The sequence below is a fragment of the Ovis aries genome, chromosome 4, assembly GCF_016772045.2.
Source record: "Ovis aries strain OAR_USU_Benz2616 breed Rambouillet chromosome 4, ARS-UI_Ramb_v3.0, whole genome shotgun sequence".
NCBI lineage: Eukaryota > Metazoa > Chordata > Mammalia > Artiodactyla > Bovidae > Ovis > Ovis aries.
This window is the reverse complement of record NC_056057.1, coordinates 50,759,423-50,779,073: the sequence shown is the minus strand read 5'-3', so window position 1 is coordinate 50,779,073 and position 19,651 is coordinate 50,759,423. Positions and strand designations below refer to the sequence as shown.

At 38.6% G+C, this 19,651-nt stretch overlaps 1 protein-coding gene across 46 annotated transcripts in view; it reads left to right on the top strand.

Annotated features, from left to right (window-relative positions):
* Nucleotides 1-19,651, top strand: part of NRCAM (neuronal cell adhesion molecule) — a 311,070-nt gene that overhangs the window by 274,417 nt on the left and 17,002 nt on the right. For 18 of the 46 annotated variants that reach the window (XM_060414706.1, XM_042248553.2, XM_060414689.1 and 15 more), the window contains 4 exons: nt 266-470; nt 3,701-3,823; nt 5,322-5,498; nt 19,402-19,533. In XM_060414706.1, the coding sequence (XP_060270689.1) occupies nt 266-470; nt 3,701-3,823; nt 5,322-5,498; nt 19,402-19,533 (637 nt within the window). Of the gene's footprint in view, nt 1-265; nt 471-3,700; nt 3,824-5,321; nt 5,508-6,471; nt 6,508-11,940; nt 12,058-13,111; nt 13,265-19,401; nt 19,534-19,651 lie in introns of all 46 variants that reach the window. The other 28 variants (XM_060414691.1, XM_060414682.1, XM_060414703.1 and 25 more) reach the window with 3 other exon arrangements.

Sequence of the window (19,651 nt, the reverse complement as noted above, 5' to 3'; positions counted from 1 at the left end):
GCTATTTCATTTCTTTAGTTTATTTCACTTAGACTCCTCTAACAAAATAGTATAGTCCGGCTTCATCAAATATTCTTAATTTAATTTCTCTCACAACCTGTGGGGTCCTACTCGCTTGCCTCAAAATCAACATCTGTCCATTGTTCCACTAGTCTAAAATGTACCCAGGAACTTTCTGGGGGAAAACACAAAGCTTTAATTTTGTGATCATGAAGATTCCGTTGATTCCCTTGTCCATCCCTGACTTTTCTTCTTCCTGTTTCAGATTTACTACTGGAAGGCGCAGAGTTCATTGACAAGAAACAGACGCCATATTGAAAAGAAGATCCTTACTTTCCAGGGCAGCAAGACTCACGGCATGTTGCCTGGGCTGGAGCCCTTTAGCCACTACACACTGAATGTCCGTGTGGTCAATGGGAAAGGGGAGGGCCCAGCCAGCCCTGACAAGGTCTTCAATACTCCGGAAGGAGGTAGGGTGGATGTATTTCTGAGATCCTAGGAGAATATGGCACATCTTGAGAGGCTTTGGATAAAAGAAGGGCCCCAAAGTAAGGTATATTCTGGAAGCCAAATGTGATTTGTCTCATAGATGAACACAGCACACACAGAGCTGGCAAAGTTGGCAAAGTGTCAGCTCATCTATGGCCTGAGACTATGGATAAGGCTTCACAGTCTTCCCCCAAACCACCTTTCTCTCAACTTAACATTTTTCTCCACACTTAGTCATACTGTCTTAGCATAATACCCTGCAAGTCCATCCATTTTGCTGCAAATGGCAAAATTCCATTCTTTTTATGGCTGAGTAGTATTCCATTGTATATATGTACCACAGCTTCTTTATCCACTTGTCTGTTGATGGACACTTATGCAAGGTTCTATAAGGCACTGTAATGAGATGGGAGTTGGGACACTCAGGTGAGTCTGAGAGGCTGCTGGGCAGCTGCCAACACCGTGAGCCCTACAACCAGAAGTCAGGACAGGGTTTGTCTATAAACTGCTTTTATCCATGTCTGGGTATATGTTTGAAAAAAAATACTAATTAAAAAAGATACATGCACCCCAGTATTCACAGCAGCATTATTTATGATTGCTAAGATATGAGAGCATCTCATTACAATGAGATGTACAATGCTCGCATCTTATTACAGTGCCTTGTAGAACCTTACTAATTTGATGCTGACCTGGATCATTAACTTTCTGACCTAAAGCAAGTTATGTAACTTCTTTAAACCTCAATTACCTTAGCCAAAAAGCATGAGAGCTAAATGTGATTGCCTGAGAAAAGCATCTAGAAAGGAAAAGAATCCTCTAGGTTGTAGTTTACTTTTTTCTCAGTGTAGCTTCAGAGTTCATGCTAACACAGCATGTGGGATCTTAATTCCCCAACCAGAGGTGAACCTGTGCTCCCCGCATTGGAAGCATGGAATCTTAACCGCTGGACCAACAGGAAAGTCCCCGAAGGTTGGAGGTCTTGACAGAATGTGTTGGGAAGAGTCACTCCAAGTGCAGGCCATGGCAGGGGGAGGGGGAGGGAGAACCAAACACACTGATGTAGGAGGTGGGGCTGGAGGAATCTGGGCACAGTCACCTGGGAGCCTGGTGAAGTATAGTTACCATACAAATATTATGTAAGTTATGGGTATACAGTATAGCAATTCACAATTTTAAAGGTAATACTCCATTTATAGTTATAAAATATTGGCTATATTCCCCATATTGTAAATATATTCATGCATCTTATTTTTATACCTAATAATTTCAACCTCTTACTCCCCTACCTCTGCATTCCTCCTCCCCCTGCCACTCCAACCTGATAACCACTAGTCTGCTCTCTATATATGTGAGTCTGCTTCTTTTTTATTAAATTCGCTAGTTTGTTGTTTTTTTTAGATTCCACATATAAGTGGTATCATATAGTATTTGTCTTTCTCTGTCTGACTTACTTCATTTAGCATAATAACCTCCAAGTTCCTCCCTGTTGCTGCAAATGGCATTATTTCATTCTTTTTATAGCTGAGTAGTATTACCTTGCATATATGCACCATATCTTCTTTATCCATTGATCTCTTGATAGACACTTAGGTTGCTTCCATATCTTAGCAATTGTAAATAATGCTGCTGTGGACATTGTGATGCATGTATCTTTTATCATTAGTATTTTTTTTTCAAGCATATGCCCATACACAGATAAAAACAGTTTACAGACAAACCCTGTCCTGACTTCCGGTTGCAGGGCTCCTGGTGTTAGCAGCTGCCCAGCAGCCACTGAGAGTCACCTGTGTCCTAACCCCCATCTCATTACAATGCCTTGTCCTCAACCTCATTGCTCCTTGGAGGTCAGGGCTCCTTCCACTAGAGGCTTTCACTGGTGAGACCTTACACTGGTTCTTTAGATAGCTCAGGGGATGGTGCCATGGAAAAGAGGGCCAGGAGATTAAAGGACAGACAAGAGAGGAAGTAGTATGTCCAAGACACAAAGGTAGAAAGCAGCATGGCTCCTTCAGGGAACTGTAAGTTAGGCCGCCAAGAATGGCAAGAAAAGAGAGGAATTGAGTTTGGGAGGACCAATGTGATGGCTGATCTTAAATGCTATGGATATTAACCCTCAAACCAGGAGCTCTTAACCTGGAACTGTAGTCTCTTAAGGGGTTGATGGATGGGTTTAAGGAGCTCCATGAACCCCCTAGTGTTATATAGAAGGGATATATATTTTTCAGGGAAGAGTTTATGGGTGTCAGATTCTCAAAGGGGTGATGTGAGGAAACCTGGAATTATATGCCAGGACTCTGCTAGGCTCAGTCAAAGGCCACTGAGGGCCTGAAAGGGACAGCAGCTGAGAGGCGAGGAGGGAAGGGATATAGTTGAGGTTACCATGGTGGATGTGGCAGAATTTCATGTTCCGGAGATGGTAAAAATGAGGCAGAGGGAGAAATTCCAGTTGACTGCCTGGTTTCTGGCCGTAATGACAGGAGGGTCTAGGGAGCGTGGTAGGTTGCGTAGAGAAGGTAACGATCATGGAGGAAGACTGCCATCATCCCTCATCCTCATGAGGAAGGGGATAAAGGCAGACCAGGCTTGTTTCCTCTGGTAATCTGCCAGCCTCTGCCGCAGAGATCCTGACTCCCTGAAGGTCTTCCCCAGAGCCAGGGGTTTGCCAGCAACCAGGCTGTTGTCCATCACCAAGAGATGCTGGGCATCTGTCAGCTCTTGGGATAAGAGCTCCTCTGCACCTGGACAGGCTGGCTCAGGCCCAGAGCCTAGCACGCAGCGTGTTCTGACTGTTTGCAGACTCCTGGTTTGTTGGGGAAAACAGTCCTTCATTGCCCAGAATGTAACTGCTTCTACTTGCAGGTCTGGTTAGATTACTAGTTCTGCTCAGTTACTAGTTTGCTTTTATTAAGATCCCATTCAAGAAACAAACATGTACTGTCTCTTTAAAAGAACAACAATATTAGTTTGAATGTTAGTTTGGGTCCGTATCAAGGCAAAGTCCTTATGTATTTGGAGAGAATGGTTTTAATGACTTTAGATGGAAATGGTGAGGCAGAACAGGTTTCTATTAACATATTTTCAGCTGAATCATGAATAAGAATGAGTTATAAAATTTTTGATGTGTGGTATAGATCTGATGAAATATGTCACTTTAATGCAGTTTGAAACATTCAAAACCCTTTGTGTTGACTATACTTCTCATTTAAAGTCCCCAGTGCTCCGTCCTCTTTGAAGATTGTTAATCCAACACTAGATTCTCTCACTTTGGAATGGGAGCCACCAAGCCACCCGAATGGCATTTTGACAGAGTATACCTTAAAATATCAGCCAAGTAAGTTATGGGGAGAAAGAAACTGGGGAATATGGCTTAAGAAGGAAAAGATCTTAACGGTTATCTTAAAATACAAACGAGTTGTTTCCTTACAACTGTAGAATATATGTGTGTATATATATATATATATATATATATACACACACACACACACACTTTCAACTGTTAATCTAGAAGGAACTTCAAATCATACTTTTTAAAGAAAAATGACATATATGCTTTTGAATATAAATGATCTGTAGAATAATACAGACCTTGAGCATGGGGTTTAGGTGGGTACTGTTGTTACATATGTGGGCATTATGTAGAACCACAAAATGGGAAGAAAAGGGGTACATTTGGCACAAGGCCCCTGAAGACAAGTTAGGGGTTATTTAAGAACACATGACTGCATCTGAAAAAACAGAGATATGAAATGCTATTGAGATTCAGCTATAAAATTCTCCCAGCTTAGAAGCCAGTGGAGACTTTATTTCCCCTTGTTGCACCATGTTATAGGAATTTTTAAATGGTTAATCCCATAGTTTATTTTTTATATTTAAAAGGCTTGCAAAAGCAAAATTAAATATCTGTGTACATTTATTAAATATCTGTCTATGTATATCTGTCTATGTCTATGTATGTAAAATTCTCCCAGCTTAGAAGCCAATGGAGACTATATTTCCCCTTGTTGCACCATATTATAGAAATTTTTAAATGGTGAATCCCTTAGTTTATTTTTTATATTTAAAAGGCTTGCAAAAGCAAAATTAAATATCTGTCTATGTATGTACATATATACTTACATAGATGCATTTATATTATAATCATAGGGTGAATCTTTGAGATCATTCTCTTTTTTGTAATCTTTATTGGAGTATGTTGATTTATAGTGTTGTCTTAATTTTAGGTGTACAGCTAAGAATGATTCAGTTATATATATATATACACTCATTTTTTAGATTCTTTTCCCACATAGGCCAATATAAGAGTATTGAGAAGAGTTCCCTGTGCTATACAGTAGGTCCTTATTAGTTATCTATTTTATATATAGTAGTTTGTGGATGTCAATCCCAATCTCCCATTTATAGGACTAGGTAAGGTTATCAATTATGTTGGACAAAGAGTGAGTAAGGTTACGCAAATCAGTGTAATCCGCGTTTAACATTTTGGGTTGATGCGTTTATTTATGATAGTGTTCCTACAGCGGTGAATGGGGAATGACTTTTTTTTTTTTAATGGGGGAAACCCTGGTTTCCAACATTCTGTAAGTTTCATGTGTACAATCCTGTTTTGATTTCTGTGTACACTACAGCTTAAGTATATACTCTTCTGTATACACCACTAGAAGTTCGGCTTCTATCCGTCACCACACAGTGGACTCTCTTACCCATTTCCCCTTCTCCTGACACACCTTCCCTTCTGGTAACCATTGCTTTGTTCTCTGTCAGTGTGTTTGTTTTTGTTTGGTTTGTTCATTTACTTTATTACTTTATTTTGTTTATGTTCTTGTTGACAGTTAATAGCACACATGAATTAGGCCCTCTGGTAGATCTGAAAATTCCTGCCAACAAGACCCGCTGGATTTTAAAAAATTTAAATATCAGCACTCGGTATAAGTTTTATTTCTATGCGCAAACAGCAGCAGGATCAGGAAGTCAAATAACAGAAGAAGCAATAACAACTGTGGATGAAGGTAAGCTGGGTATGTATAAAATCCATGTAATTAGAAGTATCATGAGACAAAAATCACGTTTTTCTTTCCTTCTTACCGTGGAAGTATCCATGTTACCCAACTAATAGTAACTTCTCCTTCTGAAATATATATAAAAAATTACTTAATTCATACTGGAATAATGATTTGCTATTTGTTTTTTAAGTCCCTTTTAAACGTGTATTAAAATATTGAGGTGAGAGTAGGAAATTACAACATTTTGCCACACTTGAATTCACAGTTCAAGACGATGTTTTTTTCCAGTCTACAACCTTGCATACAGATAAACACACACATATACATATATATATGTGTGTAACACACATTCATGCACACACAGACATGCAGACCTATACACAAATAAATACACGTGATTCTGGTTGTGGTCTAGATTCATCAGAAAAAATTTGCTAGTCTACATACTGATTTAGGTTTTCTGGCAAGGAAATCAAAACAGTTATTAAATAATGCATTTACTTTTATGTTTGAGCATGGGACTTCATAGTTTGCTATGCCATCTGGTACAGAGAAAGCAAAAGAGCCCCATTAAGGTATTTAGGAAAGGAAGGAACTCTTCCTTTCATACTTATAAAAATGATTTTGAAAAATTTTAGATTTAGTAAAAATGATTAAAAAAAAAGTAAAAGATTTTGCATGCCTCTAAATTATAGAACTGCTTAAGGGTTATTTATTTGATTATCTTCCATCATTAAAAATTGAAATTTGGTTTGAAATCTCCTAAGCATCTTACATAATAGGCAAGAATGAATAAAGCTCTTTAAGTAATGTGGGGATTTGATTCCTGGTAAGTTTGGGAACACCAGCATGCCTTGTGGTGGTGCACTGATGTGGTACACTCTGCTCTTCTTGCATGCTTTAGCGTTTTAAGAGGTGCTTTTATGGAGCTTTACATGCTAACTATAGAGTGTCCTGTTTCTGTTTCCCTTCATGAAAGCTGGTATTCTCCCACCTGATGTAGGTGCAGGCAAAGGTAAAATAATTCATCTGCATGACTTTCTACATGTTTGAAATTTGCCATGTTAACCATGGGGAAGTGCAGCATGGGTTAAAAGTGAAAATAAAATAAGCTCTGAAACACCAACAGAAAGATAAGATCCTGCAAGATCTTGACTCTTAAAATTCATGTCTACCCATTTTTTTACAAAGAGAAAGCCACACATTGAATTCACCTTTTCTCAAGACTTATCCCAGGTCCAAATCATATTCTTGGCTTTCAGTGCTAAGGATTGTGGCTGGATCAGACATGACCCAAACTGTGGCTTTGTCACAGCCCCTCATGACGACCATGCTGTCTGTGAAGGGCTCAGAAATACTAGCCCTGCGATGAAAACAGCCAGTAAGAAATCAGACCAACTGAGCTTCCCGTTCTAATCCGATTTAGCCGTCCTCCTAACCTCAGTGTACATGTTGCTGGCATCACACTGCACTATCCACTTGGAATTTTGACTTCGCTGTACACTCCACCTGGCCCAGGACTGAAAGTCTCCCCAGCAGGGTCCCCTCTGAGCAAGTTTAGGCAGCCCACATGCTCTTCTCAGCTGTTACTGCATTTCTGTCTTCACCAAACTACTCAAGTCTCTCTTCTCTGGGAAGCACCAGCGATCACAGGGAATTGCTTTTGTTCTCCTTTATTGCTCACACATCTCTGGGCGAGGAAGATTGGCTGGGAGAATGGTGCTTGAATGAGTTGCAGTATTTCTTCCACCCAGAGATTCCCTCAGTCTTTGACTCTTGGCAGATCTGTCAGCTTCTTAGTAAGCGGTAGAGACCTCCCTGCCTCACTGGGCGCTGGGATTTTCCTGGACTTTGACAGACCGAATAAGTACAAACAGAAATGAAGAACAAGTCGACCAAAATAAATAAGCACTTTGTCCTAAATTGTTCAAATATTCAGAGCTTAGACCTGATCTTATCTTCTCTTTTCTTACAAATCTTATACTCTGAGTCTTGGTAAATTATAAAATGTAGATCAGCTAGATTTCAGAATGATAGAATAAGAACTGTAGCTATTTTCAATCAACTTAATAATGTTTTATAGGTGTTTTTAGACTCCAAAGAACAAAGTTGTAAAAATTCAAAATTTTCACAAGATCGTATAAGGATGCGAGCCTCTCTTTTTAATGTGTGTTTTTTTCCAGGGATGGTTACATATCCATTAAAATCCTTGGTTGTTTTACAATAATTTGCTGCTGGGCTCCCCTTAGACCCTTTCATGGGACCATTCCAGAGAAAGCCTGGCCTCTTTCCCTCTGCAGCAGCCTGTCACTGGGCTCTGCCTAGAGGCAGTAGCCGAGTAATTGAGCTGTGGCAGGGTTGCCTGCGTTTTCCACTGACTTGTCATATTGGAAAAGGACATGCATGCCAGTGGAAAAATATCACCCGCTGATTTAAATGAATTAAGATTAACTAAAAGAAATCTTAATTAAAATAGTTGCAGCTTTACCATTTGATGTTACTAAATTGAATTCTGAATTACTTCTTATTATAGAGATGAGCAAAAATAGAGTCTCAGAAAGTTCCTGAAGCCTCCAGTGTTGAAATCTGGTGGAATTCAGATAAGATTATGGTGTTTAAAATTTTTTTTAAAAAGCTAAATTTAACCTGCTTTTCTATATTGTTTCATTTAATAGTATACCAGTAATTAAACATTGTTTACATAAAGTGATGATATTTAACCATGATGAGGCTTTAAAGTGCTGAAGAATAATTTGTCTCCCTGGGTTTTCCTTCCTTAAAATATTTCTTTTTTCATTCTAGGAATGAATTCTATTCTCTTCTCTCTTTTCCTTCTTCATTAAGATAGATTTCAAATTTACGTTTTTAAATTTTCTTACAGATTTTAAGAGATGTTCATGAAACCCAAGCTTTCAAATATAGAATTACAAAATGATTATCAAAATCATGAATTAGAAACTGAGAATTCAGTTAGGTGTATTTCTCTAGGCTGACCCTGTTTCTTACCACTCTTCTGAGTTTGAGCATGGAAATAGGTACTCTTGTACTCTTGACGTCTTCAGGAGTCACTTCTTTTGGTCTTTGGTCAAAACTCTCAATCCTGGTATAAGAAATTATAGCCATTTGGCTGCTTTTGTTAAATTTCTATGTCCCTTTCAATAGTTTCAGGGTCTCTGGGTAAATAGACCTGGGAGGGCATCTGTAGAAATGAACTGAAAACACATGGATAATGGATTTGACTTATGGTCCCAGTACTGCTGATGGATAGACAACTGCTTTATCTATGGATTATTACCTACTTTCTCACCTTGGGAGCAGGCATCAGAGCATTTGTGTGAGGTGACCAGTTCGGGCAAAGGAATAGGGAAAAACTAACTGGTAAGTCAAGAACTGAACCTAGTTCTTGACTGAATTAGCAGCTGACTGTGGTCAAACAGGACAGAGCAGAGGAGAGCCCTGACTAAGGGACTGGTGACGCATCCTCTCTGTGGTCAGACTCTCACTTTATCAGTATACCAGAGTCAGTCCCACAGCTACTGATCAGGTCAAGAAACAAGGCCAGTGAGTCAAAAGCAAGTTTAAAGTGCACAACTTTATTTGGCCTGGACCAAACCAAACCAAAAACAAAGGAACAACCCCTCTCCCCATTCCAAATCCCCAACTATCGAGAAGGTTCAGTCAGTTCAACAGCTCATCTATCTGGCCCATAAAAAGCACCAGCCCTTTTTAAGGCACTGTGTGTTGGACAGTAAGGCAAATTCTGCCTTTGGTATGCTTATAATCTAGCAGGTAAGACAGACAACACATTAAAAAAAAAGAGTGAAAATAGATGGAACTGGAACAAAATATTATCTGATCTTAGGGGAGTGAACCATTTATTTTGCCAAACAGGATCAGGAAAAACTTCCCAAGGAAAGTAATGTTGAACTGGGCTTTGAAGGACAGATGGAATTTTGGCAGGTGAATCAGGAAGGTGGGTTGTATAAATTCTTGGGAGGTGGCATCAACAGTCACGGGGTTTAAAAACCCACAGGATATTTGGGTTAAACACAGCAGTCCACCTGTGGGCAGAAGTAAGCCATCCACATCTGAAACAGGGAAGTGACAGAATCAGAGCTGTAGTTTTGGAAGTTAAAGCTTAGTTAACTCTGCTGGTGGTCTCTGCAGGGAATGACTTACAGTAGGAAGAGGGATTAGATACAGACTAGGTAAAGCCCAGTGGAGAAGGCAATCGCACCCCACTCCAGTATCTTGCCTGGAAAATCCCATGGGTGGAGGAGCCTGGTGGGCTGCAGTCCATGGGGTCGCGAAGAGTCAGACACGACTGAGCGGCTTCACTTTCACTTTTCACTTTCATGCATTGGAGAAGGAAATGGCAACCCACTCCAGTGTGCTTGCCTGGAGAATCCCAGGGATGGCGGAGCCCGGTGGGCTGCCATCTATGGGGTCGCACAGAGTTGGACACGACTGAAGCGACTTAGCAGCAGCAGCAGCAGATAAAGCCCAGAGGAGAAATGACACCAGCACATCGTAGGTCCTCAGGAGTGTTGGTTCAGTAAGTGCACGAATGGGGATTAAAAACAAAGAGGGTTAGAATTCTCTGTGATAAGAAGGGCCTAACAGGATAAACTTAGGAAGTTGTACTGTCTTCTCTGGGTACCTTTAAGAATCAGCAAAAACAGAAGAAGCAGCAAATTGCTCTTCTGTTGGAAGGTATGGTTCTGCCTTGAACATCTTCCATAATTACACCAAGACTACATTCCTCAGTTCCGTGATTCCAAAATTTTTTGAGGAAAATTAGTGTTTTGCCTGAATTCTTTGCCACTGATGCTTTAGATACAGGGAATATGTTAACTGTGTCTCTGTTGATTGATCGTATTTTTATTACAATTCCTTTAAAAAGAAAACCTCAGACAACTAAAATCAGCTAGGTCCACAGAAGGACCCTGTGTAATTCCATAATCAGTTTTGCTTTCTGCTGTCCCCCATCCTTAGCACAGAGGGGCATGCAATATATATGTGATGGTGAATTAGATGTCAGAGGTCAAATGCATTATTGAATTTGTTTAATATACTTCTCTTTTTGATTCTAAGAAATGCTGTTTCATTGAATTTATTTCAGTAGAGGGCTTTGGCTTCCAAATTATATAACATAATTTGGAATTTAATTTCAAAGCCTGAATAAACCCATTTCTGCTTTTTGGTTCACTATCTTAGGATATTTCCCCTGGGATAATAATCTGATTTATCACTGTTTAACTACTCAAGTTAATATAGCTATAACTATGTCATTTTTACTGTAGGCCATTGTGGTAAGGCTGATAGAATTGTCATGCTCAGGTAGCCAAATAACATCTTTTAATGACTGTAGATGTCATCTTAACTAGGTGGCAAGCATGTAGCATCATGTAGGATCCATAATCTGATGTTTCAGGAGGCTGTTTAGATTCAGTTCAGTTTAGTTCAGTCACTCAGTTGTGTTGACTCTTTGGGACCCCATGGACTGCAGCACACCAGGCTTCCCTGTCCATCACCAACTCCCGGAGCTTACTCAAACTCATGTCCATTGATTCAGTGATGCCATCCAACCATCTCATCCTTTGTCGTCCTCCCACCTTCAATCTTTCCTAGCAACAGGGTCTTTTCCAAGAAGTCAGTTCTTCGCATCAGGTGGCCTTAGTTTAGATTACACTATGATTTTCTCAGAACGTGGTATGTAACGAACAGTTGTCAAGTAAGATTGTCTTGCTCTCTGGACTGTGTCAAGTGAAATAGTTCTTATTCATTTTATTTCTTGTTTCTTCACTTCTGCTAACTAGTACTGAGCATTTTCTTTGCAGTTTCTTTTTCAGTTTACCCTAACTATCCAACCTTCTCCAGGGCAGATGCTTCTCACCTGGGGTCCCTGAATTTCCCAGAGGCAGATTCTTAAAGAAATTTGTGACTCAAAACACATCAGAAGCCACTGCTCTTTTTCTTATGTAAACACCAATTCATTAAAGACCTACACTGAGATGATAAGTAGCAAGGAAAAACAGCCACTAGTATTGGGTTTGACCTTGCAGTCTCATACACTGTGACCTCTGCCCCTAGCATTGTTCAGCATCCCATCCCCACTGTACCTCAGTACATGGAGACTGTGATGTCTCAGACTGTCCCTCGTGGACAACAGTTTATAGTGTTTAGGACCCACATCATAGAACTCATACATTTTAATATGTGTGTGTCATTATTTCTGATTTCTCATTAATTTCCTAAGGCTGTAACTTAAGAAATGAAAACCTTTCTAAAGTGAAGTAGAAATGAACCCTGTTAACAATCAATTTCATTTGACTTGAACAATTTCAGAGTACTTAAACTTATTTTACATTGTGTGTGTGTTTGATTTTGCAATTTGACTTGTCTGTCTATCTGTTTTATTTTTCTATTGTATATTTATTTTAAGCAGTATACCCCAGGATCAGCAAACTTACTACTGCCGCTGCTGAGACCTCAGCCAATATCAGTTGGGAATATGAGGGACCAGAGCTTGTGAACTTTTATGTTGAATATGGTGTAGCTGGCAGTAAGAAATGATTTCATTACCTGGGTTTTAATTGGGGGGCTATATTTGAAGAGATTGAGAACATCTTCAGGATGTACTGTGGATCATCTGGGAAAATAACTTGATCTAAATAAATGAATCCAATATATGTGAAAAAATTAGAGTGAACCATCAACCTATATATTTTATACATAACTAGGAGTCTCGTTGGTTCATGTTATGAAATACAAGGGACATAATAAGTTCCATTGCATTTGTTATTTTTAGATTGTGGTACTTAAAACTCTTTATCCATGACTTGTAAATAAGAGTAATAAAAAATAATTTTATTTCTATGTTTAATGTATTCCTAAGTCAGGTACTCTACTTATATCCTGGCCACATCTACTAGGAGATGGGGCAACTTTAATTTTCAGAGTGTATGAGAATCCAGTCCTCCTCCTTAATACAGTGCTCTGTACTTAATGAGCTGGGTGGCCAGTGAATGTGACAAAATGTTGAATATAGTCCAGCTTTCTGTTTAGACCCTTATTGTGCAAAAAATATTAAAAAATAAAACAAACAAACAAACAAAAACCATGAGTTTAGAAATACCAGTACTTGAGAAAGGTTGAATCTGTAACTTGGGTAAATTTGAAGGCATTTAAGTTTATTAAAAGATTTGCCTTGTGAATCAAAAAAAAAAAAACAAAACAGTTCTTTCCATAGTTGGATCAAGCTGTTTAATGTATTACAGTTCTTTTCATAAATATCATTAGAGAAAGTCAGGAATTTCACAAGGTAAGGTACAGATCAAGAAGTTTCCTTTGTGTTAAAAAGATTTAATCCAGTGGGTATATATGCAGTTAAAATGTCATCTGATATCCAGTTAATTTTTCTTTGAGGACGTTGTCATGTAGCTGTTCATTTTCATTGATTTATTTGACACAACTCAACTTATATCATCTAAAATGATAAACTGAAGCACCTTAGATTTTGTCTTTTGCCTATAACGTGTATTTTCCTTTCTTGAAGCATTAATGACTTCCGTTCCCTTAAAACATTCAAATGTGTTGTTTTTGCAAAATTTCCATAGGCAAAGAAGAATGGAGGAGAGAAATTGTAAATGGTTCTCGGAGCTTCTTTGGGTTAAAGGGTCTAATGCCAGGAACAGCATACAAAGTTCGAGTTGGTGCTGAGGGGGACTCTGGTTTTGTGAGTTCAGAGGATGTGTTTGAGACAGGCCCAGGTGAGGTGCACACCACACCAGTTCTGGCTCCCAGTCAGAAGTGAAGCCACCCAGTGCTCCAGCTGGAGATGGGAGGCTGATGGAGCCGTACTGTGGGTAGGGCTGAGACTGTCCTTCTGTGGGGCCCAGTTGGGTGGCGAGTTGGGTTTTTAATTGTCTTTGGCTCTTTATATCAAATGAATTACAGAATTGAGCAAATCACCTTCTAATCATGTTTGCCAAAACCATTACAAAATCAGAGGTAAATATGATTCTTAACCTACATGATTTAGGTGACTCAATTTTTCACACCATTTATATGTCTCAATTTTCCCTCAGAGTTAGAACAGAATTTTTGAAATGCTTTAGAGCTGGAACAGCTCATTGATACAGTCACAATTTTTAATGTCAGAATGGACTGTAATCCAACCGAACCCTGCAGTTTGTGTGACACTGATGTGAAGAATATTAAACTGCTGTAGAACAAAAAATTATTAACTTCATGTACTTCATTATCATACTCTATTTGACTGCTTGTACATATTTTAGTTAGGTGAATATTATCAAAATACACAAGGACATTAAAGTCTCTAAAATAAAGAAAAATGTTCTTGTAAGGTATAAAAATATCCATATTTCCTCATAAGATAGAAAATAATCCCTATTTGCTTCAATTTAAAGGGTTGTGTGGTATGTGTTCATTTTATGATTCATAAAATCATGTTATATTCACTCACTTCATGCATTCTTGGGGAAATGTTGCATTTCCTGTAGAACTCATAGGAAAATATGTATTTTTGTGTGTGTCTTTCCTTACCCAAGCCTTATGATTTTTAAATTCATTTCTTCTAATTTAGAAAAGAACATGAGTGGTTTGAAAAAAAGAAAAACCATAAGTAATATTTTAAAAGATATTAAATAAATGTATTAAAATACCTTATGAAAATATTCATATGCTAAAATCATAATGCTTAAGGGAAAATATTTTTCTGTTATTCTGTTCTTTGTACTTCATATCCATAAGTGTACAGAGTTCTAGGAAAATTCTGTATTAAAAGAATTCATTTTTTGTTACTGAGAACTTTTAATTTCAAAATACTAAAAGCTGAATTATCTATTCTATCCATATAGAGTTAGGATGCTAATAATAGTAACAGCCCTAGTATTAGCATTTATTCAGTGCTAATCTCTACTAGGTGAATGGTTTTCTTGGCTTTTCTCATTCAGTCCTTACAACAATCTTGTGAAGGAGACTGTTATTACCCACTTCCACCCCATATCAACAACCAGTAATGAGAGGTGAAAGGCCTGCCCTATCACCCAGCTAGAACGCAAAAGAGCTCATATTTTCAACACTGAGAATAAGCTCTCTCTACACCCACCATTCAAGGCCACAGAGGCCCACATCCAAGGGGAACAGGTCGTCTGCAAAGTGACCACTTCAGGGACTTCCCTGGCAGTCCAGTGGTTAATAATTTTGCCTTCCAGTGCAGGGGGCACTGGTTTGATCCCTGGTCAAGGAACTAAGATCCCACATGGCCAACAAATAAGCAAAACCAACAGCAGCAAAAATGACCATTCAGTTCGGCTCTTGGAATGTCTTTCCATCTATTCTGGACCCTTCATGGTCCCAGTGTACTCCTACTTTGCAGATCTAGCTAGAATTAGTTTCCATCCACAAAATCAAGTTGCGGCATTTTTTTTCTTTTGGTCATTTTCTAGGACAGAGAGCAAACGAAACCCGTTAGAAAACAATTTTGTCTTTGATGTGGTTATACCTTCAATAATAGCAGCAGCTGGCAAGTAAGTTTCAAGATGAGCGCTCAGGGGTGGGCCATTCTTGTGCGTCAGCAGTGGAGAACAGGATAAGGCCACAACCAGCTATTGTCACCTTTGACATGTAAATGTAACTGTTAAGAGAATCAGTTCAGTTCAGTCGCTCAGTCCTGTCGGACTCTGCATTGCAGCCCCATGGACTGCAGCACACCAGGCCTCCCTGTTAAGGGGATAAACATCCATTAAACCATAGTGACCTTACTTAACATATTAGCTCTAGGAGGTCAGATGCTGTTAATCCAGCTTGCTGGTCCTCCTAGTTTCTCTGTCTATGCTGTAGGGCTGTGGGATGAACTGTAGGGTTCATGATCTTCTGCCACTCTTGATTCTCACTCCTCCAGCTAGATTTCAAGGTGTGAACGCTATGCCTGGCATGGAAACATAGCATCCTGGCTGAATTTTTAACTCTCCGTATGAATGAGTTGCTTCTCTCTCTGAGTTCTGTTCATGTTAGAAACCGAGACTCAATTTTCACCTGTGCTTGTTTGGTGACTCTTCCTAGCATGACACCGTCTCTTTCTTTGATACTGTTTTTTAAAGATCTATTTCTTTGATGATTTTTCTGATATGAACCATTTTTATTAAGTTTTTATTGAGTTTATTACCATATTACTTCTGTTTCATATTTTGGTTTTTTGGCCATAAGGCGTGTGGGATCTTAGCTCCCCCACCAGGGATCAAACCTGAACCCTCCTGCATTGGAAAGCAGAGTATTAATCACTGGACCACTAGGGAAGTCCCTAAGGTTTGTTTCATAATTTTCTCCTATGGCACACACTGAAAAACAGGACTAAAGATGATATCCTGCTGTTGTGCTTCTTACCTGCACGTTTGTTAAGACTCCTACCTCTTTTTCCTGCTTTCTCACCTCTTTCCTCCAATCACTGAGTCTCTCCTCTCCTTTCACAAAAGATTTAAAACAAATTGAATTTTACTGGGCCCAACAGTTTGGGTTTTTTTCCCCTAGTGGGTTCTGGGTTGTTTCTTTTCTTTTCGTCAACTGCCTCCAAACTTTGACCAAAATAATTTTTTTCCCTTTTTAAACATTTTGACTATTTTAACTCTTCAACAGGTTACTTTTATACATAATGGATTCTTCAAAAATAGCCATTTATCTCACTCTTTTTCTTCCATGTTTTAAAAAAAAGTTTTAATTTTATTTTATATTGGAGTATATATAGTTGATTAACAATATTGTTTTAGTTTCAGGTGTACAACAAAGTGATTCCATTGTACATATACATGTATCTATTCTTTTTCCTAGTTAGGTTATTACAGAAAGTTGAGCAGAGTTCCCTGGGCTATGCAGTAGGTTCTTACCGGTTATTTGTTTAAAATATAGTAGTGTATATATGTGAATTCCAACTCCCAATCTATCCCGCCTCCCATCTTTCCCCTTTGGTATCCATAAGTTGGTTTCCTAAGTCTGTGAGCCTGTTGTCTTCCATGTTTATTTTATGATCCTAAGAACTCAAGGGCATTTTCCTCAAAGACCTACTCCCACAGAACACAGGTTAAGCATGAGACAATAGGCAAGGTGATAGAGAAGACTGTTGTTAAGACTAACTTCTAGGAAACAAAATCAATTTCCTGTCTCTGGTTTCCTTTCTGTTTTCATATTCTTTAGGTCTGTCTATTTAATGCATTGCTATATGGCTTAGTCAACTAATGCATGAATAGATTTTTACTGTAAACTTTTTAAATAAAGGGACAATCCTCTGTTGCTCTCCTACCCAATCCTACTAACTCTGATTCAAGAAGGAAAAACCTCACAGCCTTCATCGTGTGTGTGTGTGTGAGAGAGAGAGAGAGAGATGCACAGCTGTGGCCACGACTTGGATTTCTAGTAACATGTGCATTTGTAGTTAAGATGATTTTTGGAATGTCCTGGAACATTTAAAGTCTCTTATAGTCATTCTGGACCTCATATTCCTTTTTTTGTGGAAGGGAAATCAGCAGAAGCTCTTTTTACTTACATAATTTTTGTTTTATATCAACTTCTGGCAGACTTGAATGTGTGTGTGAACATACATACACATGCACCTCTTAACATCCTGTGTCTGCCCAGTCTTAAATAAATGGGGTAGTGAGACATACTTTTTTTCTTTAGACATAGGGGCAAAACTCAAAGTCAACTTGGAGGTTCCTTTATCAGCTGTCAAGAAACATTTCCGCTTTGTGCATAGCTGCGTAGCCACAAACCACCAATTGGCAGTTCAGTTTTGACAGTATCTTCCTAAGACAATGTCTGTGCTGATACTTCAGTATCTTCTTGCATTTTGCCCTCATCAGTTGCATATAATTAGATGAAAAATGTAAATGCAGATAGTATTTATTACAGGACTGTAAAGCTTTAAGCATATTAAAAACAAGGACTCTGTAACTTCAAGCAAAGGCTCCATAGACTTACATCAGTTAATTTTTGGTTCAGCTTTGAAGAAAATGTACTCAGTCAGAGACCGTGTGTAAACTGACAGAACTATGTTGCCAGAATATGTGTAATGATGGACTTCTAAAATATTTAAAAGATGCAGGTCCCTACAACAGTTTATTCTTTGTAAAGACTTCTGCAGAGTTGATGCCTGGACACCAGTGCCTTATAGCAGTAGTGTGTAATGGTTGGTACCATGTTCTTTGGAATCCACAGTCTTGGGTGAAGCTCTGACTCTCAGACAAGGTCTTTACCCTTCTGAGTTTGCGTATATTCCTCATGCTTACCTCAAAGGATTTTTGTGAAGACTGAATGAGATTTTGCCCTCAGTACAGTGCCTAGTAGAATGTTTCAGAATGTTAGTTCTCGTTATCATCATCCTCATCTTCATCCTCCCAGTGATGGTTATGGTATGTGTATGGAAGGGGAGCCCTGCCCATACTCCTGCTTCAGTTGTATCTAGTGATGATACAACTCAAAAGCCCTCCACCCAGTGAGGCCCAAGAGGCTACTGGGACCGGCTACCAGCAATTTGATTCATAGTCCAAAGAATGTATTTCACTTCTCATTTTATTTCTTCAGCGCACATCCACATAACTTTTCACATTCCTCTTCACACTTGATTTTAAGCATTTCATTTTTCTCCCTATCCCTTGAGTGGAGAAAAAAGGCAATAAGTTGCTGTTTTTGCAACATACAGTAGCCTGGGATACTTGTCAACATGCTTCTTTCTGCATCCAGCAATCACATTCACCTAACCCAACCATGTTAATGGATTCAGAAGAAATTCAATCAAATTAAAAGAATGATATACAGGCATTCTTACCAATAAAAAGAAAAAAAAGATCCTTTACCTTGATTAAGGTAAAAAGAGGGAAAAAATCAAGGTTTTTAAAAAATTTTATACCAGTGTCTTGAAACAAATTCTCAAGGGCTTTTCTGAATAGCCATTGATGCTGCACTTTGTCCCATTTGATTGACACTTTTGAACAATACTGGAAATGCTAATTATTCTGTGTTTTTCTTAGGAGATTTGCGTACTGTGATTGGTTGAATAAAGGGCTTCACATTATTTGACTCAAATAGATGAAGACTTAATATGTATACATGTGATTGGGTATTATTCTCTTTAAACTGGCCACTTATTCCAGTAATACCACTGATAAAGATAGACCTAATAGTTTTTGGATTGGATCCTGAGCGATATTGAATATTACATGTTGATCCTTTTATGGTAAATCAGATTTTTCAGAAATTTCCCCGGAGTCTTCAGAACTCTGGCAAATGAGATGAAAAATAAATCTAAGGAATATTTTGTGTACAAATCAAGATGTTATATAAAGTAATAAGGTTGGTTATCTTATGTGGAAAGGTTTCATGTGTGGAAAGTTTTCTTTTTAACAGTTTCTAAAACATTTGGGGAAAATGGCAACATTATTGCAATGATATTTTAGCCTCCGAAAGTGGTTCCTTTGAAAGAAAAATACTCCATTAGATGTATACATTCTGTTCTGTTTAAAATGATCTTCTGTTCTTATCATTGTACATAAACATATCCTGTAAACAATAAATGTTTTCATTGGTTTGGGACTATGTTTCTGTTGAAAATATATAGTGAAAATAACTGAAGGCAGTGCTCAGCAGGGTTTGTTAGCATTGAATGTGTTAGCAGTCAGATTTCTCCATTTGAATTTTCTTAATTGTTGAAGATTTCTCACCATTGAATACTTATGTAACTCCTGATTGGTAGCTGGCAGATTCCAATGTGGGGCCACATGTAAAATAAAGAAAAGCTCATGTACATGGCAGTTTTTTTTTACTGAAAGAAGCTACAACACTTCTCGCCTCCTCCTTAACCCACTGGCACTGACACCATTGACTTGTTTTCCAGCGATGGCAAGCCGGCAAGTGGATATAGCAACTCAGGGCTGGTTCATTGGTCTAATGTGTGCTGTCGCCCTCCTGATCTTAATTTTGCTGATTGTTTGCTTCGTCAGAAGAAACAAAGGTGGTAAATATCCAGGTAAGAAACCAAGATTGAAATTGCCCTCTAATGCTGCATGATAATCCGTGAAACTAAAAAGAGATCATGAGAGTCATCACGGAGACTACAGTAAGTGCATCTTCCCAGAGCCATGCAT